We start from the raw sequence: 22,095 nt of genomic DNA, 5'->3' as shown, positions 1-22,095 counted from the left end.
GATGACAGCTAAAGATGAAACGGATAAAACAGATGAGCCTGGTGTGGCTAACTGTCAATGTGGGGTGATGGGAGCACAGGGATTTGTTACCCTATTCTTTCTACTTTTTTTACGTTTGAAATTTTCTGTAAGAGATTTTTTAAAAATCCTGCCCTCATGGAGCTTATATTCTCTTTTAATAAAGAGGCAGTGTGAGAGACTCGGCACCCAGCAGGGTGCGGGTACTGCGCTTTGCGAAGGGGTGGGGGGTGTGTGATCTTTTTGACTCTCTGCCCTGTCCTTTGTCTATGACAAAGAGCTGTACTCTCACCTCTCTGAGGAATCCTCCATGGCAGGGGCTCCAGCCGTCACCTCTCTGCCCAACTCTTGCCAGTCTGGGGACAGCCTCTTACGTAATGCTCTCTTCCCTTACTCCAAGAAAACAAAGAGATGAAACTCGGACCACTATGTTCTTAGGAATATATGTTCTTAGCCATAGTTCTTAGGCAGCAGTCAGCAACCAGGACCAACTCTGAGCCGATGACAGCCACTATTCCCTGCTAGACGAATGGCTGAGAACGAGAAGGGGAAGGGAAACTCAAAAAACATAGATGTCCAGGCCCCACCCCGGACATAATGAATCAGACTTGGGGTGGGGCAGGTGGAATGCATCATTTCGAAGGCTCCCCTTGTGGCTGTCGCATTGCCAGATGTAGGGATGACCACAGCAGGCCAGTGCTCAGCATCAGATTGCCGAGGCAGCCAGTCTGACCTCGAAGACTATTTCAGCTCTAAAAGTTTCGTTCAACCTGCTGTTCCACCTCGGATCGCCTCTGTGGCCTTACTGTTTGCCCTGATTGCAGCAGCCCCTAACCTCCCCTGCTTGTGTGTTAGTTGTCTCTGTTTTTTAGCAATCTTGTCCCAGTGGGGAGCTCTGGTTTTAGGAGGAATCCCCTGCCTGACTTCCCTTTTCCAATGTGGGTAAATAATAACCCGAATTCAAGCTACAGCACTGGTACACATCTCCACCAGGGCTTCTTGTAGGTTCCTCAAACTCGACATAAACTAATGTGCAGGCTCTCCTTTCCCAACCAGCTCCCACTCCTGGCTTTGATATTTCTTTCTGGTTTTAGAACCATGATTCTTCTTGTCATCCTGGCTCAAAGTTGAAGTCGTAATGGACTTCTCTTTATCCCTTCTCCTCCCCCTCCCCCATGCTCCTGTCTGATCACTCAGCAAATCTCTTTACTCTCTATTTGAAAATTTGCACATGTCATCTCTTCCTTGTAGGCCTGTGGCCTCTGCCCAGGCTCAGGCCTCCATCTTTCCCCTGGCATACAGAGAGCCTGAAAGGTGAACTTTCCACCTCCAGTCTCACCCCAACCCCTCTTCTTCCACCTCTTCTGATCCCGTCCCCTTCCTTTAGGTGTTTACAGGTAAATCCAACCAATCTTCCAAAAGACTATGTCGATCCCCAGGTCAAAAACTTTTAACAGCTTCTTTAAAGCCCATACATTTTAGCCTTCAGTGATTTGGCCCAATTCCACCCTACTGGGCTTACATCCACCCAATATTTCTCATGCTCCCACAAAATGTTACCACTCACAAAGCCCTCAAATCACCTCCACGCCTATCCTCTGCCCTTGCCATTTTCTTCCATCTGGACTTCCACTCGCTTCTTACTCATGGCTGGAAATTTTACCCATCCTTCAAGGCCCTAACTCCAAAGTCACCTTCTCCATGAAGGCGTCCATGATCATGCCAGCCAAATGTGACATCACACTCCTGACTCTCAAGATGAATGTACTTTTTTATGACATTCCTCCTACATTGTCCTTACTGAGGCTTTTAGAGGATATGTCTAGCTCCCTTACTAGCCCTTCAGTGTCTTTGGGGTGTCTTTATTCTTTACTCTTTACTCTTTTTTGTGTCTCCCACTGTGTCTAGCCTAACACTTTACACAAAGAAGCTACTCAAAAACTGTGTTGACAGAATAAATGAAGACATTAATAATAGATAGTATTCAGGTGAGGACGGCTAATATGCAGGTGGCACACCTGGCACAGCCATGCTTGTTACTAAATATTGAAGTATTTCCATTCTGGTTAGTAAGTTTGAGTAGCTGCTGCCCTGGGGCCTCAGCTGCCCCTCAGCTGCTCTGGATTCTCCTCTGAGAGCCCCTGGACCCCTTGCATGGTCCACCACCTCAAGAGGTGATACTTGACACAGCTGAAGGTTTCTAGAATTAGTTCATATCTCCACAGTAATTTCAAATTACAATTACCCTTTGGAAGGAGCAACATCATTATTGAGTAGAGTTAACGGAATTGACTTCTAGACAGGATACTGTACCCACCCGTGCACAAAAAGAACTAGACACATAGATATGGTTCCTGCACATCTTAGAATGGGAATGTTCCAGTGGCGAGAAGACATAGTAATGTTCATGTGTGATTACTAGTGAAATAGGGGTGGTTATTACTCTTAGTAGTAATAATAATAATAAGTAACATTTAACAAAAACGCTTTTACTAATCTCATTTTCACAAGAACTCTTGGAAGCAACTGTTGTTACCTTATTTTACAAGTGAAGAAGGACCAGGTAGGTAATAATGTCCCCAAGTTCCCACAACAAGTACACAAGCCATTGGAGTCCATAGAGCTTCTCCGCTATTTCATTCCGCTTCACTGTGTGCCTCAGCTGAAAGGCACACGGGCCTTTGGAGGCTCCACACATCATATTGAGTATATTAAAATACACTCAATCCCACTCTAACTTTTTTTTTACTGTAAAAATATTGCAATATTTTTTATAAGTTTACTTTTGAAATTTGGCCCAACAGTGATTTCTTGGCAATCATTGTGCATAATCAGAAATTCTTGCATTGAATAAAACTTTCCTGTAAATTGCTTTCAAATGTGTAAAAAACCTTGTAATAATAAATGTAACAATTAATGAAGATGACATAACATATCTTTGTAGAGGTACTTGTTAATAAGTGAGGTCCTTATTAATTTCAATTCCTCAGTTTTCTTTTTATATTGTGAAGTCAATTACATGTTTAGGTCTTCCACATTTTTAGGTCTCTAACCTGAGCCCTAGAGATGAACAGTCCTAGTTGCAAGGGTTCGAATAGGTCGGCAGAGCACAATGTGATTTAACGGGGATGCTTGAGGTTACCATGGAAATGCCATCGGCATCGCCCTCCCCAAGTTATCTCCATACATCACTCGGGTGCAGGCATTTGCTTCCACTGCAGAGTTGATTCTATCTCCCAGTAGGCCCCTTCTGGAAACTCCCTCTGCACTCTAGATCTGGCAGAGCCACTGGGAGATGGGAGCAGCAGATGGGGAGCCGAGTGACACCAGGCAGGAAGCTGAGCTGTCAGAGGGGCTTGAGCCTGGTGGGTCCCTGCCTCGCCCATCCCTGGGCCCAGGGGGAGAATCACAGAGTGGTCACCAGTGAACACTATTTACTTAGCCAACCTGAGATATTCCAAGGCCAGGTTGCAGTCAAAGACGATATTAAACAGTCTTCCTTTGCTTTGAGGTTGCTATGACAGCCAGGAATTTGCAAACCAAACTGGACCTGGAGAAGAAGTTTGTCCTTGGCCCCAAAATTTTGCGGTTCCAAATGGTTCTGCTTATGGTTCCTGCTGTCCCCTTTGGACACCTGCCAGATGGAAGGATCTCTAAACCTGGAATTTGGAAAAGTCCCAACGGAAAAGCTATTTCCAAGCTGGCTAAAAGTGCATTAGACTGGATTTAGGTGGGATAGAAGGAACTTCTTGGCAAGAAAAGTTGGAAAATATTACAATAGGTCCCAGAGTGAACCTCATTGTTTTCTTGTCTTTTTGAAAAATCTTCTACATTTGTTTAGTGTTCTGTGGTTTGCTAAGCACATTCACATAAATTATCTAACTGGATATTAACATCTGCCTGGTGAAGCAGTCAAAATAGATATTCCAATACTTGACCAAAGACAAGGAAAATGAAGTTCAGTAAGATCGAGATCAAACAGCTAGCAAGCAGCAGAACTGAGATTTGAACCTGGGCTGTCTGACTTGACATCTGGCTCTTTTAATTCTGCCATTATGATCTCCAAAAATGTACAAGAGATCATAACTGATCTGGAGAGTTTAGGAGCATTTTTGCTAAAATAAAGTGATATTGTAGATGAATGATTTTTTATTGTGGTAAAATACATATAACATAAAATTTACCATTTTAACCATTTTCAATATTCAGTTCAATGGCATTAAGTACATTCATTGTTGTGCAACTATCACCATCATCCTTCTCTAGAACTGTTTTATCTTCTTAAACCAAAATTCTTTACCCATTAAATAATATCTCCTCAAATCCCCTCATCCAGCCCCTGGAAACCACCATCCCACTTTCTGTCTCTATGAATGTGATAACTCTAGGTTCCTTACATAAGTGGAATCATATAGCATTCATCTTCTTGTGACTGGTTTATGTCACTTAGCATACGTATTCAAGGTTCATCCATGTCGTAACATGTGCCCGAATTTTCTTCTTTTTTAAGGCTGAAAATATCCCATCTTAAAAACATACCACATTTTGTTTATTCACTTATCAGTCACTGGACGCTTGGTTGCTTTCTGCCTTTTAGCTATTGCGAATATGCTGCAATGAACATGGTTGTGCGAATGTCTCTTTGAGACCCTGCTTTCAATTCCCAGAAGGGGGATTGTTGGATCATATGGTAATTCTATTTTTAATTTTTTGAGGACCCACTAGACTATTTTCCATAGTGGCTGCACCATTTTATGTCATTCCACCAACAGTACACAAGAGTTCCAATTTCTCTACATCCTTGCCAGCACTTGTTATTTTCTGGTTTTGAGTCATCCTAGTGAGTATATAGATGGAAGATTTTTAAACATGTGGTTATACAGGTTGATTTATTCAGAGGGGTTAGAAAATGGTCCTAGAGAAACCAGGTTAGCTTCCACTTGACATGTCAGCCCCAAGCCCAGCCAAGAATCTCACAGAAACATTCCACTGGTCACTGGAAAAAGCACTTGGATAACTTGAGTAAACCCATAACTTGCTCTTAGGGATAATGAACTCTACGCACAACTTCTACTCATAAGAATTTCATATTTTCAATATGAGCAAGAATTCATTATATAGATTCATGCTACATAAAGGCATCCCCTACTTCCAGAGGGCATACTTGGGTGAAGATGAAAGTAGAGTGTTCCAAGAAGGATGATATGGCCAAGGGGATTGGCAGGCTCTCTCCCCAAACAACTCTAGAATCTCAGGAAGTCATCTTATTTCTGTGAGGTTCTTTCTTTATTCTTTAGCCACCTCTGCTCGCTTCAGAGGGATGAGTTAGACATTCTCTTTAAAGGCTTCAGAAGAAAGTGCTCTGTAAGTATAAGATGTGATTGTATCCGATCATCTCCAGAGTTATAATTACGTCACCCAGCAAGAATTGTTCAACTCCCCATTATGTTGTTTGTAATAGTGGGGGGACTCAGAGCATCTGGGGCTGGGACTAGGAATCACGTCTGATTCTTCCAACTGTGGGTGTTCAAGTCCTACCCACCTCAAATGTCCCCTCCTCCAGGAAGCTGTCCCAGATGACTGCACAGGAAGAAATAGTTCCCTTCATTAATATTCAATAACACTTCACCTGTGCCTTTCCCAGAGCAATGGCTATGCGTTATCTTAGGTTTATTGTTATTTAAGAGTATATTATATAGTCTCCCCTTAAACTCTTAGAGGGTAAATCCACTTCTGGTTTGCACAAAGTATAAAACAAGTGTTTACCCAAAGCTCCCCAGCAGACTTTTCCTATGCCTGATTCATCGGCTAGAACTGGGTCACAAGGCCTTCCCTGGGGAGAAGGAAACCCGGAAAGTAAATGTTTCACTTTTTAGCCTCTATGGTGGATGTAGGCAAGAGAGAGTGTTGGGAATGGGCTGGGCAAGCCAGTGAACAGTGTCTGTCTTTCTGTACATCCTCTAGGAAGTTGGGAGTTGGGGGGAGGGAGGCCCCACCCTGAGTCCTGGGCCTGGGTCCTGTCCCATCTGTGTGCCCTGCGGTGCCTATCATGGGTCCACACCAACCACTTTAGTACTGACTGATTCTTTATGCCAACTGAGAAACATGGAGTACAGAAAAGAATGACCAACTCATATTAGAAATCAGTCCTGCCAGTTCCTGCAATTTACACTCCTAATCGTGGTTACCTCACATTCATAAAGAACTCGAGTTTACAAAGTACTAGCTTCCCTGTTTTCTTCAGACAAATAGCTGAGATGCATAGAGGTTCATCCTTTGTTCAAGCTGACTCAGTAGGTGACAGTGACGGGAAGGCCCCATCCTGGTCCCCTGACTTCACCCCTCATGCTATTCACCACCCTCTGCTGCTTCTGGCACACTGGTTTCAGGCCATGGCTGGCATATCCCTCACTCCTGGCAACATTATAGTCAGGGACGATGCATGACAACACAAGAGGATGCAAGGCAATGGTCTGAGCGTGTGTCAGGCGTTTGTGTGCATGCGGGAAGGTGGGGGATGTTTCTCCTCCCAGCCCCCATCTCCTCAGCCTGGCTATTGCTGACATCAGTCTTGTCACCGAGCAGCTGCAAGCAGCTGCTGACAGCTCCTAGCATCTCAGCCACAAAATAAATGAGTTCCCTGGAGGCAGGACACCAGTGGCATAATCAGGCTTTGCATATATTGTCCTCATTTTTTTCCTATGGCTTCAACTGAGCCTCATATAATACCAGAAAAAAAAATCTCAGCTCTTCACTGGGCTCTATCGCACCTGTTTCTGCCAGCAGATACCATGGGTTTTCTGTTTTCGTTCCTGACCTTTTAGGAGGAGGCAGAGCCACTCTGTGTGATTATCCTCCACATTCTAGAGAGAGGATGGAGCTGGTCGCTAGGCAACCTGGTTTCCAGTTTGGCTCTGCAACTTGAGTGTGACCCTGAGATAGCCCATCTCCTGGCTGGGTCTCAATCCGCAAAATGAGGAAGTTAGACCAGAGGAACTCTAAGGGCCTGTCCAGCTTGACAGTGGAGACAGCAGCTGCACTGAGGTGGAACGAATGCAGACGTACAGGCTGGAACATGTATTTTAGGCTGAATGGATAAAGAGTACATGATAGCTCATGCAATCTGAGGACAGCTAGCTGCCCTTGCCCAGCTGGGAAGATACGAACTATTTCTGTCCCTGGTTTGGTGGTTTCTGTTCTCTGCCATGTGCTTACATGTCAACAGAAGGAAACAGGCTGCTGGAATCTCAAAAGAATCACTGAGGTCTCTGTTTGGCTACAGAATGATGTCAAGCATTGGTCTGGTCACCCACCTGGGATGCAGTAGCAAGAGTCAGACTTGGGTTCTTAAAACTTCTGTGCCACCAACTAGCTATGTGGCCCCAGACACATTGTTGTTCCTCTCTGAGCCTGTGTGCTTTTCTGTAATATAAGGAAGTTAGATCAGATACCTCTCAGAACCCTTTTGCTCTAACGATCTGAAATGTATTGCCTACCTGTCTCATTTGCCTCCCTCATGATGGCTTTGTCTTGTGGTTTATTCTCTGAATACCATCAGCCAAAGGAAAACCTTCTGCTTTTGGTCTTAACTCGGAGACTGGGGAAGGATGTAAGGAAGGGAGAGAACTCAGGAGTAGTTTTTCCTACTCCTTTGTTATGTGTTTCTAAGGAAATCTAGACTTCAATTCCACCTCTGAAGGAAGGAGATGCTATCTTCCCCTTCTTTGAGAGGGGAAAGGATCCTTGCAGATCCAGTTACAATGTATCCTGGAGTCATGGCATGTTTTGCTGCATTCATTAAGCGGGAAGAGAGAAGGGAGCCAACTTGCTGAGCACCGATGTACCCCGGCCTAGGTGCTTTCTTTATGTAGTCTCATGTCATCTTCTCAACAACCATAAGAGAAATCGTATAGACAAAATAATGTAGGCTGAGAGAAGTTAAGAAATGTGCCCAAGTTAGGCACAGTCAGGACAGTCGCCGGAATTCAAAATCAGCCTATCTTCCTTTCTAAACTGCCTCTCCAAGGGTGTTACTTTAGTAGAAACTGAAAATAGGACGTGGGAGGAGTTTTTGCACTAGCAAAAGTAGCAAAGGTAGCTTCTGCAGAGCAAAAAGTCCTACTGTAAATCCTTAGGCTCTGTGCTATATAAACCTTCTCTGGTTTTCAGCTTGGCTTTGACTCTCCCACTGGCTCCCTTAAAAGCCCCACTGGGGTCACGGGACAGGCCTGTGCAGCCTGAGTGCCGGCAGGCAGATGGGGGCTGGGTCCTTTTCTTCACCAACAAATGTCCTACAAGAAACAGCAGCCCCACAAAGTCCCTGCCTCTTCAGCTGACCACACAGATCAGAGCTGGGGACTTTCCCCACAGGCCGTGTGGACAGAACAGGTCCCAGGCACTCTCATCTCTTCCTCTGCTCCCAGGCCCTTTGGAGAGAGAACAGCTGCTTTCTCCACCTTGGTCAGGAGAACTCCTTATTCCTTAGTTTCCATTAGCACACTGGTTCTCGGTCACAGCCTCAATAAAAGTTGTCCAGTCAAGACCCTGAAAGCAGCTGGGGTCTCTTACTGTCCAGCCATAAAAAGAGAAACAACACACCGAATAGCCAAGCCAAGAAGCATCCTCGCAGGACAGGAAAGAATTTATAAAGGTGTCTATATAAAGATAACCTCGTTTTAATAGAAAAAGGAAATGAGACAGAAATTGGCTCTTTTTACTGCCGGGAATCGAATCCTGTGAACTCGACTTCAGTTTCACTTGGAGCAAATGTTTACTGAGTCTCCTACGTGCTAGACACCGCAGTAGGTGCCTTCGCCATAATTCCATTTCTTCCTCATAATAGTGTTGGACAAAGAGAAAAGGAAGGCTCAGGGAAGTCAGGGGAGCTGTTCAGAGCCACTAAGAGCCCGGAATTTCCGCCTGTTAGCCCAGAACTCTTTCCATCATCCCACTGCTGCCTTCTCCTAAATATCCTCGTGACGTGTATCTTCATCTGTGAGGACGGGGCATAGGTGGATACTACATCTCAAAAAGGTTAATAGAAGATGCGGTCCATGGTTCCCAGGTATCCTATGAGATGAGAGAGTAGCGCGGGTCTCCCTCTTCCCGTCACACTCCCCTCCTCCTGGGTTCATGGCACTTTGCTCTCAGGCTGTCCTGCTTGGCCTCTCCGGCTCCAGGCACAGGCTCCTGCGGTGACGTCCACAGCACTCTGCACTGTCCCCATCAGAGCATTTCACACTCCACACAGTGACTGTTGTTTGTCATCTATCTCCCAAAACTCACTAGAAGATTCTGGAGGGCAAGGACAAGTTTTCCTTTGTTTATCATTGATCTTCCAGTGCTTGGCACATAGTAGGTGTTTGACAGAGATTTTCTGAATTAGTGATTGAAAGAAGGAATGGAAAGATGGATGGAGGGATGGGCAGATGTTGGTATAGAACTCCCTCCAAGTTATCATGTCTCAAAGTAATTGAGTAATTCATCTTTCTGTTCCTGACAAGTTAACTCACCCGACTTCCCTAGTTTGTCAGCAGTACCATCAAAAAGTAGTGAGGTATAAGAGGTTTGAATCTTCTGACTTCATATTGTGCCTCAATTGTATACTAACCATGGGATAATATGCAATTTATTTAATCTCTCTGAACCTTAGCTTTGTCATTGTAATATGGTATAAGCTTCATTAACAAGCCTCATAATACCATGGTTGCTATCAATCTTAGCACATACAATGATATATTAGATCACTTATACTCATCCTTGGTGCCTCTTTTGTCTACCATTCCCTCTTCCGCCCACAATGACTATTAGATAGTTAACCCTGTCAGATCTTTCTTCCACATGTCTTCCGCATTGTTTCAATTCCCTCATCTTAACTGCCTACTTTAATGCAATAGGTTCTAACCAGTTTGTATCCTTCAGGTTTCCCTTCCAATGCATCATGCACTCCCATGGTGGCTCTAGCATCCCTACAGAGGAGAGGTTTAGGGTGGCACTCTCTGGATCCCCAGAAAGTGGGGAGGATGAGAAGAGTGTCTTGATGCTGCATGTGCATATCACTTTGCAAAATACTGAGACAATTTCAGTTCTCCATATTAAAGCAAGAGGGCAGGGAGCTTGATGGACATGAACGGGGTGCTGAAGTTCTCCACCTCTGGCCAACAGCGGGGTCACTTGTGGGCAGAAATTGCCAATTTACACTCCCTAAAATATGGTTCTCATCAAGGTACTTTTTGTTAACATTTTTTTCCGTGAACCTAGAGAAGCTGCAGAGCGAGTTCTAGAATCTTTTGCCTCACGTTCAGAAGCCCTCACAATACTGCGTCAGGCCAACTGTTCCAGGGCATTTTGCTCCAGCACCAAATTTTTATTTCGTGTATTTCATTCCATTCAATGCTTCCCAAATACACCAAAGCTATTCCTAACTCTCTGTCTTTACCCAGGAATGCCCCCGCTGCTGGCCTCCTCAGGTCCTCTCCTCTAAAGAAATTCTATTCACCCCCCAAGGCCTGGCTCTAGCATCCATCCCCTTCACAATCACCCCAGCCTAAGGGGCTCCTTCTTTTCTTGGAATCCCAGCTGTTTTTTTGTTTTGTTTTGTTTTTTACTGTCAGGATAATTTGCTCTGGCACTTAACTGCATAACTTTCTTGTATGGTTGTTGAAACATTTCACATGTTGATGTTTTCTCTCCCACTGGACTGAGAGGTCCATTTAGGATAAGGACTGGCACATACCTCTTCGGATCCCCCGTGGCACCCAGTCCAGTGTGGGGCCCAGGCGGGTAGGCGATGGGTTGCTGAGCTACAAACCAGCCCCAGAGAAACTGTCACTCTGCTCTTTTGGCCCGCAGACGTGTGACAACAGAAAAAAGACTTCGGATTTAGGGACAGTCATCTCCAGGGACTCAAAGACCCTCCCCAAGAAATATGTGCCAAATACCTCCTGCCTACAAGACTTTGGAACTGGGAAAACTGAGCGATTATGACCCAATCTCAGCCCAGGCTAATCATTTCCTGTGTCGGTGACTAATGACCTAGAGCTGAAGGCATCTTGTTACCTTCAGCTTGAGCAATGTGGGTTTAAACACACATCTGCCTACACCCACACACATCTGTCTTCGTGTGCACACCAGCCCTCGAGCAATAAACAGCAATCCTGTTACCAAGTTCTTGAGAAAGGCCATCAGCAGTGACGGAGTAGAAGTGGGGCTTTAAAAACTTGTGCAAAAATACCCCCTCTAGAGAGAAATAAAAAAGGGGAATCTGGATGAAGAATTTTTGTATTATTGCTTCAATTTTTCTGTAAGTCTGAAATGTCTGTAAGTCTAAAAACTTGTAAAGCAGAAACAACAAAAAATTGCCTTCTCTATGCGGCTGCCCTGCGACCTTTTTCAGCCTTTAAGAATTGTTTTTGCCAACATATTCATGTGCAAATTATAGTTGTGAATACGTCTATTTTCCTTATTAGACAATAAGTATAAAATGGAAAATAAAGTTACTTCAGAGTCAAAGAGAGCTTTTAAATACTTTTTTATATAAAAATAATATTTAAAAATATTAAAGTAATGATATTGGAATAGAGGGATTTTAATGCTTTGTGATCTGGGGCAAGATATTCAGCCCTAAGTTATGGTTTCCTCTTCTTTAAAATGAAATTAAAAATGACTATCCTTTGGCTTTGTCATAAGAATTATATAAAAAGGTAAATAATTAATATGATCCCTGGTCCATAGTTGGTGCCCATGATATATTTGTTCTAATTTTTTAAAAATGTTAATTACCGAGTTCTACTCACTTTGTGTCCTCACGCCTAAAAAGCATCTGGCACAGGCTGGTTGAATAATAGTTATTAAAGGAGGGAGTGAAGAAATACTGCAGTTCTACTAAAGCAACTCTACAGCTTATCCCCAAACCCCAAGAATAGCCCTTGCTTTTCCAAATCTGAGTGATCTAGTGAGAGTCCCATGACCTCTCCAGGTCTCTGCTTTCCTCATCTATGAAATGGGTCTGGTTTTCATTATAACCGGGAAGGACTAGCCAGTTAGAGAGGATTAAGAACGCTGGAGAGAGAGATGGAAACACAGGGCAAATGTGTGACCGGCAGCCTGGAGGGATTAATCTCTCTTACAGCAGCCGCGCTTCTCCGAGCTCTGGCCCCATCTCCCAGTGTGGGCTTGGGTGTTGCAGAAGCCGCGCGACTGCATCCTCCTGCCCCAGTGGGGCGGAGGAAAAAGCCCTCCAGGGGCAGAGAGTGAGGTCCAGGGTTTCTGAGATGCCTAGGGCATGAGGTCCAGGCAATTGAGATCTGAGCGCCATCCTCGCTGCCCTTTCTTCCTCCTCCTCTTGCCGCCACTGGGCAGCAGGGTTCTGAAGGGCAGACCCCTAGAGGCCGATGCAGGAGCCGGGCTGCTCGGATCCTCGGATCCCCGGACCCCGCCCTCTGCGGGCCTCCCTGGCAGCGGTGCTGGCGCCCGCGGAGCGCGGGCCCTTCCATGGAATTCCATTCCCTCTGCTTTCTTTTCTTCCTGAACGAGGGTGATGCAAATTTTAGCCAAGGCCACGTGCAAGGCGGTTTGCTCCAGTGCTGCTTCTTCTTGTTCTTTTTTTTTTTTTTTTTTTTTTGAGACAGGGTCTCTGTTGCCGGGGATGGAGTGCAGCGGCAGGATCATAGCTAACTGCAACCTTATCTCAAACTCCTGGGCTCAAGAGATCCTCCGGCCTCTGCCTCCCGAGTAGCTGGGACTACAGGCGTGCACCACCACGCCGAGCCAATTTGGCTAATTTTTCTATTTTTTTTGTAGAGACGGGGGTGGGGTAGCGCTCGTGCTCAGGCTGGTCTCGAACTCCTGGCCTCAAGCAATCTTCCCGCCTCGGCCTCCCAAAGTGCTAGGTTTACATGCTTGAGCCACCGCGTCTCCAGTGCTTCTTAAGGGACCCCATATTCCGCTGAGCTCTGGATCCCCACGCCCTTTGGGTGATGGCCGGCTTAGCACTGCCCAGGTCTGAGGTCGGGCTACTGCAAATACTGACAGCAGAGGTGTGGGGGAGGGGGCGGGGAGAGGAAATGCGAAGAGCCAAGGGAAAGCGTGGCTGCGGTGCCAAAGCAGGCAGTTGGGTCCGAGGAGCAACAAGCAGCGGGTTGTGTGACCGTCTTCACTGCACACTTCCACGCTTAGCTGCCTGCGCGGTCAGGGTGGTAGTTTCCTAGTGACAAAACCAGACCGGGAGGGAAGGAGAGAGGAGGGAAGAGGGGCGAGGAAAAGAAGGGAGAGGAAGGAGGGACAAGAAGAATGTAAATAAAAGAAATGATGAGAGAGAGAGATGGAAGAGGAGAAATGACAGATTTGTGAGAAAAATGGAAGCAGAAAGAGTGTGTGTGAGAGCAAAAGAAATGTGAGCGCGAGGCGGAGAGGACAAAGTGAGGACGGACAGAGAGGCGCTGGCAAGGCCTCATCCATCGACTCTTGGCCCAAGTGTGACGGATTCTCCTCCACCCGGGATCACTCCGGCCCTCGTGGCCCCTCGGCCGCCCCCGCCCCGGCCAACTCGCGCTTCTCCCCGGCGGAGCGGCCCCCACGGCTAACCCCAAACGCCGGGAGGAGGGAGGGAGGGCGCGAGGGAGGGGCTGCGGTAGGAGGCAACCATGTGGTTCCAGCTCAATTTTTTTTCCTGTCTCTTTCTTCACTCCTTTTTCTTTCCAAACAGGGAAAAGTGTTCCGCGAAGCGGCAGCGCCTTTCCGCCTCGCCTTCCCCTCCCTGCCCCCGGTCTGGGCTCCCGTCCGGGCGCGAGCCGGTGGGGCGAGCGCTGGAAGCCCCTCTGCGCCCCGGAGCGCAGGGCGCGGGGCCGCCTCCCGCGCCCGCACATGGCTGCGGCCACCCCGCGCGCACCCCGAGGCGCCGCGCCCAGCTCGCCCAAGGTCCGTCGGCTGCGCCCCGCCGTCCCGCAGCCAGGCAGCGGCTGAGCGGGGAAGCGCCCGCGTCCGGAGGTCGGGATGTCCCTCCTCCTCCTCCTGCTAGGTGAGTGCCTCTGCGAGGGCGGGAGTTCGGAGGGCCGCGGGCACACGCAGCCCTGCGTCGGGGGACACTGGTTCTGAACCGCTGTCTCCGCAGCCCCTGGAGTGAGTCGACTCCGTCCCTGCCTCCCGGCCACGGAGGAGCACATCTGGCAGCGGAGGACCGCCCAGTCGGCCATCGAAATGTCTCTCACATCTGGGCCCTTGAGCAGACTTGGGGGGTGGGGGTGCTTCCTGGTCGAGTTTGGCGGTGAACCTGACGTTTAGGGTCCTTTTTAGGGTGGCGTTTAGTTTCAGGAGTATCTGAGAAAACTGGGGAATTGCGGGAGGGAAGGTTTATCCAGGAATTTTTGTGCCAGGTTCCTGAGGGTGGGGGGAGTTTTTTTGTTTCAAACAGGCGCCTGGGAGGGCTCATATTAGAAACAGATGTGGTGAAGGGTGAGCTGCAAGGAATGGGGAAAAGGCAGGGCAGGAGAGGAAAGGCGAGAGGGAAAAAGGGCAGGGCGCAGTGAGCACCCGGAAGGTCAAAGGCGGAGAGTGACATGGGGAAGGACGGGGAAGGGGAAGGGAAAGTGTTGGAAAGGAGAGAGGAAAAGAGAGCAAAGGAATTTGAGTTGGAGGGGCAGGCTTGAGGGTGTTTGGGCACGGGGGTTTTAGGGAGGCTTTGGGGAAATTGGGTTGGGGGGGCGGGACCGGGGGGATTGGGCCCGTTATCCTTTTTTCTTGAACCGGGTTTTGGGGCAAGGGGAGGGGCCTTCTTGATGGTTCCTTTCTTGTTTTCCCCCGGGGTGGGCTTCTTGGGCCTCAGAGGCCCTAAAGCACAGGCTGACACGCTGGGCTGGAAGCAGGCGGGTTTGCAGGACAGGACACATCAGGGATGTGTGCAGCAGGAGTGACAGGAGGGGCACTGGGAATATCTGGGGGGCTGAGGCAGGGAAGGCAGGCGGGGCCGGCTGAAGAGAAGTCGTGCTATGTATGCACTGTGGAAGCGAGGCGTCCACCTGGACAGGGGACCAAAGTTAGCTGGAGTTCAGAAGATCAGGGAGCCTGCCAGGTGGGGTGGGAAGAGAGTGCTGCCCTGGACACCAGGCCGTGGGAGAACTAGTCTCAGCTTTGAACTGACTACCTGGGGGACCTCAGATAACTTACTCCTTATCCAGGGCTCTGTTTCCTTAGCTCTAAAACAGAAAAACTCGATGGGTCTGAAGTTCCTTCTGGCGCTGACAGCCTCCAACACCAGGAGTTTGAGGGAGGCTGGAATCTAGAAGAACTACCAAATAAAAGCGAAGGGGCAGTAAAAAGTCACCCTGAACTAGGTGGCTAGAGTTCTCTGTCTTTTTTGAAACCTTACAAACCGACTAGATCATATGCGTGCCTGTCTAGGCCAGCCTCAGGCCGGTAACCACCCCCGAGTTAGAGGAATAAAAGAGGTGGACTAACCCAAACTGTTGCTCAAGTAGGGCAGGTGGGGAGGGGCTGTTTTCTAGGTTCTTTTAGCCAAGCGTTGCAATACTGTGCTTGTGCGCAGCTGGCACAGCTGTACGGCACCTTTGTCACATTTACTGGCCTCTACCACTAAGCTACCAGTCACCAGATGTTCAGTAGAATGAAACTTCAGAGTCGCCCTATTAAGAACAGCTAGCATTCACTCAGTCCTTGCTATCCTGGGCACTTTCTGTGTACTGTCTTGTTAACTCATTTATTCTTCACGCCAACCCCATTGGTTGCCCATTATTATGGCCCTCATTTTACAGATGAAGAAATCAAGGTATAAAGAGATCAGGTAACTTGCTCATGGCCACAACTCATAATTAGGAGAGATGGGATTTGATCGTAGGCTGTCTGTCTCCAAAGAGTACTTGCTAAAGCGCCATGCAGGACAGCCTCCCGTCACTGCAGAATGACTCAAAGATATTCTCGCATCCAAGCCAGTTCAGTCCTCCTCTCCCAGCATCAGATGTCAGTGTGATCTTACCCTGTAGGAGTAGTCTGGGGAAAGGAAACAAAACTACCAGTTTTTGAGCACCTGCTGTATTCCAGCACTGTGTCGGGCACAATTTACAGTGGCAAGAGAAAAGTGACTTTGGTCCACATGGTCAGTTGAAATCTCCTGGTGTGTCGGGTTGTGAACATCAATGATGGTCATTCTCTTAGTTCACGAGAAGGAAGGAGCTGACTAAGACGTGGATCAAGAGATGTTATTGATTTACTGGCCTTCTTTATTGAGTGCCAACTCTATGGAATTATGCCTCTGATGAGAAAATAGGCTGTTGGATTGATACTCTACCTTTATAGAGAACCTACCTCTCATCATTTCTTCCTTGGGTCTGTTTTTATAAAATTGTTATAAACTAAAGGCCAGGTAGAAAAGAGCACTGCTGGTGTAGAATTCTGTACAAAAGGGTTTTCTTTATTCACGCCTACTATTAAGCTTTTGCCATATCTTGGCCTTTCTCAGGCATACTCAGACTTATGACATCCTGGCTCTAAGCTGATTGAACTGTTCCAGGAAGAGATAGGCATCTGAGGAGAGCAAGGCTGAAGGAACTCCTCTCTGGTCGACAGCCCTGCATGGGTCGGAAGCCCATAGGGGAAGCAGTTCTGTGGGCTGGTTTAGTCCTTACTTGCACAATGGCTTTGAGCTGTAGTGTGCCTGGGCACTCTTTAGCAAAGCCAAAAAGAAAACCCACAGAGCGTCTATGGCCATATCACCCTGAACACGCTCGATCTTGTCTGATCCGGGAAGCTAAGCAGGGTCGGGCCTGGTTAGTACTTGGATGGGAGAAAACCCACAGAGTTGCTTCAGTCCTAAAATCGTCTATTGGTCCTTTAAAGGGGCAGTTCCAGGGCTGCTTCTGATCACAGTTGTCACGATTTCTGGCCTTTTTTCCCCCTAGAGAATGCACAGTAGTGGAAGGGATCTGGGAGGGCTGAGAGTGTTCATAGTCTGAACAGGGATGGGGTAATGGACTCCTGGCTTTCTGGACCTGCCAGTGAGTGAGGTCAAATGCCCTGCCCCTCTGATGTGAATGAACAAGTAGTGCTCTGAGCCCATGGAGGAGAGAGAAGGGGGACTCCAGCCCCAGCCCCTCCTTTGAGCACCACCTCGGTCCCCTCTTTGGCTGTTCAGGTCCTCATTATTTTACCTTAATTTCTCTCCAGGACTTCTGTAGTAGCTACCATATTGCAGTCCTGCCTGTCTTCTCTTCTCCATCGTACTCACTGCTATCTAAGTAACCTCGTGAGGCAGCTGGTATATAATGCAAGGAGCTTGAACTTAAGAATCTGGCAAGCTCTCTGGGTTCTTTTTCTAACTCTGTTGTCTAAAATAGGGGTAGGGGTGGGGTGGGGGATACTGAATTCAAAATTTCTGTAATTCTATGATCTTTCTCCCTTCTTCGAAAATCTTTAGTAGTTCCATTGCTTTTAGTATTGAGCACAAACACTGTATTCTGATATCAAAGATTTTACACAATATCATTCACGACTCCTCCTCCACCCACCCCCAGATAACTGTTCGGGGAACCTGGATTCCTTCCTGTGCCCTAAACAAGTCCCATGCTTCTTTCTGATTTTCTGTGCTTTTGTTTATAATAATCCCTCCACCAAAAACGCCTCCTTATTTCCTGTCCCTGTGGATCAAAATCTTGTTCACCCTCCAAGTCTCACCTCAAATGCCGCTTCCTCCATACGCCCGTCCATGGTTTCACCAGCTGAATAAACTCTTTCTTCCCTTCCTTTGAATCCCAAGCCTTCCTCTTATGCTACTTTGTATCATGGTGATCCAAGTGCTTATCCAATATCCCATTAGAGTGTAAGCTCCATGAAGACCGGGACTGTATCTCATTTCTGTGTACTACCTTTGGTACCTGCATGAACATTGTGAACTGTTTCTTAAGAGAGAATCACATTTTTTGAGACTTTTGAAGCATTTAATGTCAAGAGAGGTGAAAGATTTTAGTATTATCACTCTTTGACTGTGGGACAACACAGTTGTGAGGAGCCCAGTTTAAATTCAGCTTCCTCTTGTGCTTCTTTGTCCATTAATGCAAATAAGACCAAGTCCCATTTTTAAAAGATTCTATGTAGAACATTACAGGGACAGGGACCAGATAATATATTTGTTACGTAAATTTATTTTGTTATAATGAATGTGTTAGTACCAGATTAACAAGAGCCTTCCCTGTTGAAGCTTCTGCCAGGATGGGGAAGGAGGTTGGTTTCCCAGAAAATGAGGTTGAGGAAGGCTGGAATGCATAGTCCTTTGGTCTGTGGTATAATGACAAGTCTCTGTAGGATTCCATGTCCTTCCCTCGTCTTCCCACATTAATGATGATGGTCATAATAATGATATATTCCCAGTAGGCTTATATCTTGTCTCATCCTATTTTTGTCTTGTGCTCAGCTGGGCAGTGTACACATGAGCGTATTTCATGAATATATCTAATGATGACAGGCATTTTTCAAGGTACAGTCAAAGATTGTCAGAACTGGGGAAAAGCTAAGAGACTGTCTAAATCAATGGTTCTTAAAATTTTGAGTCCCAGACCCCTCTGAAAACCTGATAAAAACCACAAAACTGCTTCTCAAAAAAAAAGCCACATATACATCAAATTTTGCCAATAATTTTTAGGGTCTCATTGACCTCTTGATACTATTCCTTGGAACCCAAATTAGTCCTTGATCTAAAACTACCCCTTTTATAATGAAGAAGAAATCAAAGTGAGAGAAATTCGGCTGAGGTTCATAGCTAGTTTAATAGAAGAGCCAAGACCAGAACCCTAATTCTATGACCTGTCCTAGCACATATTCTTCCAATAGAAAAATGTCTCTCCCTCCTTTTCAACTCATCTGGTTAAGCTTCGATATCACAGTTGCTCTTCCAATGCTTTAGTTAAGTAAGCTACATGCTGAATAACTGGCATTGGTTTTTATGTTGAGAAATTGCCTGAAAAATAGGGCAGATGTCGTAACATTTCAGTTTAGCCATCATAGCTGGAAATCCTGGAAACTTCTTCAATGTCATGTATGATGTCTAGAAAAAGGAATTAATACCCACAGTCCCAAAGATATGGGTGTGTGTATAGAAAGAACAGGACTGGAAATCAATAGCTCTAGCTCCTTAATAATTTTTCTGGATCATCCTGGGCAAGTCACACCACTCTGAGCCTCAGTTTCCTCCTCTGTAAAATGAAGATATCAGACTAAGGTTATCTCTAAGTTTCCCTATACCACTAATGTTTTCTGAGTTTTCTTAATTCTGAGAATTTTGCAGCTGGTTTGGATGTGGTCGTGATCAGGAACACATGGGTGTCACTATGCTTACCTGATTTTTTCAGGCACTGTCCACACATGGCAATTGGTAGCATATGATTATAAATCCAGAAGGGCGCACTAACTAATGTGAAGAGAGTAGTAGTGACCTCCATCCTGGAACCACGCTGTGGCACTGTTAGCCAGGGAGCACCATTCAGGGTCAGGGTGATGGTCAGATCCCCCTGCCCAGGAAGTTTAGTAGCTGAAATACTCACCAAAAGGACCTCATCTTAAGCAGAGTTACCTACAAAACAATCTCATGGATAGACTTCTGTAAGGGGTCTATGGTGTAAAACTATTTGTAAGCATTAAGCAATTTCTTCTATTTTTTAAATTAAAGCATAACTTACATATAATAAAGTTCATTTATTAATTGTATAGCTTAATGGATTCCTTGCATGGATTTGAATTTGTGCTTGGATTTTGCAATATGAATCGTATATAATTAGCCCACCCGTAGTACCCTGAGAGGGGATTAGATGGGTAGGAATGTTATGACAGTATAATTAATTTCTAATATTTGTACAAGGCTTAGCAGTTTACAAAGTACATTAACATAGCTCATCACCCTCGAGTCAGTCTTTGAGAGTGGATATCATTATTACTCCATTTTACAGATACATAAACTGAGGCTCAGAGAAATAAAGTGAGCTTCTCAAGAATACCCTGGTAGTAAACAGCTGAGCTGTGACACAACCCAGGACTTGGAATTCCAAAGACTGTACGCTTTCCACACACCAGGAGACACACGGTCATTCTGAAATCTAGAGAGGGTCTGGCTGAAGCAGAGGCTTCATTTACAGGAGGCCAGATGATAAATCCCAATGTGGACAATTCTGTCAGAACATTTATCACACATCCGCTTCCCCTGTTCCATTCAAATGGTTAAGAAATGGTTTGTTTGGATTAATGACATTGTTCATATCCCAGAACTACTATATATATTGCATATGATTACTACCTCCTTCTAATTATTCAAAAGACTCTTGCAGGACTCAAGGTTACTGTAGAGAGTGTCCCCTGTACTGGGCTCACAGATGCCTGAGCTTTCCTTATTAGCACGGGATCCTGAGGCCAAGGAGGTTTATGGATTGGGTGTGACTCGCCTTATATCTTGCCTTTTCCACTTAAATTCCTGTTTTCTGCAGTTCTGACTTATTCGTTTCCTGAAGAAAGAATGCAGACCGTACCTCCCCGCTCCCCCAAATTCTGGTTATCTGAGCTTCCTAACTGTCTGGATTCTGGAAAAACAAAAGTTTATTTCCTTTGGCACCGTATAGACCCAAATGGGAAAGAATGCTGAAATCAAACCTTTATTTTGTTAGCAGCAGTCGGTTGGATCGCTGTGTGTGTAGCCTCAGCCAAAGTCTGGCGGTGATAAGACTGAATGCGGCTTTGTTTCAGGAGAAGGCAGGGGAGAAAGCCGTTCCCTTTGTGCCCATATTGAGAAGAGAAAATGGGCAACGAGCTTCAGAATAGCTCCCCAGCGGGTGTGGAATATTGGAGGTTTTTCTAAAGAGAGGCAGCAGAGGGGATCTGGGGAGTTCAGGTCACGAAAGGTGACAGAGGAGAAGAAAGGAGAGGAGGAGGAGGAAGAGGAAGAAGGAGAGGAGGAGGAAGGCATAGAGACGGCAGAGGATGAAAAACTAAGCCAAACTGACCTCCTGGTGTTTGCAGAGCCGCTTCTCTGTGCGCGTTTTATTTCACGGATGGCAGAAGCAGCGCATTGATCTCCCTTTTAAGATCGGCTTTAGCACTCGTGTGCCGGACCATTTCCAACTTCATTCACACATTCTCACTCACAGAACAATTACAGAAGGGATGCGCCTTCCAGAGTCCAGGCCCCGAGCTAGGCTCTTAGACTCCGATAATACAAAAGGCACACTTTCTAGCTTCTAAGAACTCAGCCCGAGTGGAGGCAGATGTATTCATGAACAAGGAATTGTGGCCGGGCTGGGGTGGCTCACGCCTGTAATCCTAGCACTCCGGGAGGCTGAGGCGGGTGGATCACTTGAGGTCAGGAGTTCGAGACCAGCCTCAGCAAGAGTAAGAAAACCCAACCGCACCCCCCCCCATCTCTACCCTGTAGTCCCAACTACTCGGGAGGCTGAGGCAGGAGGATCGCTCAAGCCAGAAGTTTGAGGTTGCTGTGAGCTAGGCTAACGCCACGGCACTCTAGCCCGGGCAACAGAGTGAGACTCTGTCTCAAAAAACAAAAAACAAACAAAAAAAATCAAGGAATTACAGATATATCAGGCTGCTATCATCCAGGAAAGTACCAAGGATTCTAGGAGTTCCAAGGAGGAAGCAACTTAATCATGTGCTCTCTTGTGGAGATGGGGTATTTCTTCTTGCGTAGGTCTTCGGGGACTGTGTCTGATCTTCCTGTGTCCCTCACATGGCACTTGCACATTAGTGAGGTTGGTCCTAAGTAAGCAGCTGGTGGGGTGATGGATCACCCATCAGCATCAGAAAGGAGGATTAATCAGTGTGTGTCCTTGGCATTCAGCCAGGGCTTCATGGCGGATTGAGCCTCCTGATGTCCTTGCCTATTGAAAGTTATGGTCTCATTCTTCATCACAACCTGCCAGCTACATAGCTACCTCGAGTTCCTCATCCCCCATGGGATGTTAAAAAGAAAAGAAAAAGAAAAAAAATATGGATCAGTGAATTTGAATCTCTTAATTAAGACTAGCAGTCTATGCACCCAAGGTTTGTATGGTATTCCTTTACGAATAGGATCAAGCT

At 46.4% G+C, this 22,095-nt stretch overlaps 1 protein-coding gene across 1 annotated transcript in view; it reads left to right on the top strand.

Moving 5' to 3' along the window:
• The first annotated feature begins 12,410 nt into the window (after nt 1-12,410).
• The window catches only part of CLMP (CXADR-like membrane protein), a 121,206-nt gene continuing 111,521 nt past the window's right edge, over nt 12,411-22,095 (top strand). Inside the window, exons 1-2 of the mRNA XM_012644880.1 lie at nt 12,411-12,553; nt 13,724-14,035. Coding sequence (XP_012500334.1) covers nt 12,411-12,553; nt 13,724-14,035 — 455 coding nt within the window. The remainder of the gene's footprint in view (nt 12,554-13,723; nt 14,036-22,095) is intronic.

This window comes from Propithecus coquereli, unplaced genomic scaffold (assembly GCF_000956105.1).
Source record: "Propithecus coquereli isolate 6110/MARCELLA unplaced genomic scaffold, Pcoq_1.0 Scaffold222, whole genome shotgun sequence".
Taxonomy (NCBI): Eukaryota; Metazoa; Chordata; class Mammalia; order Primates; family Indriidae; genus Propithecus; species Propithecus coquereli.
The sequence above is the reverse complement of the archived record's forward strand: the minus strand, read 5'-3'. Positions and strand labels throughout refer to the sequence as shown.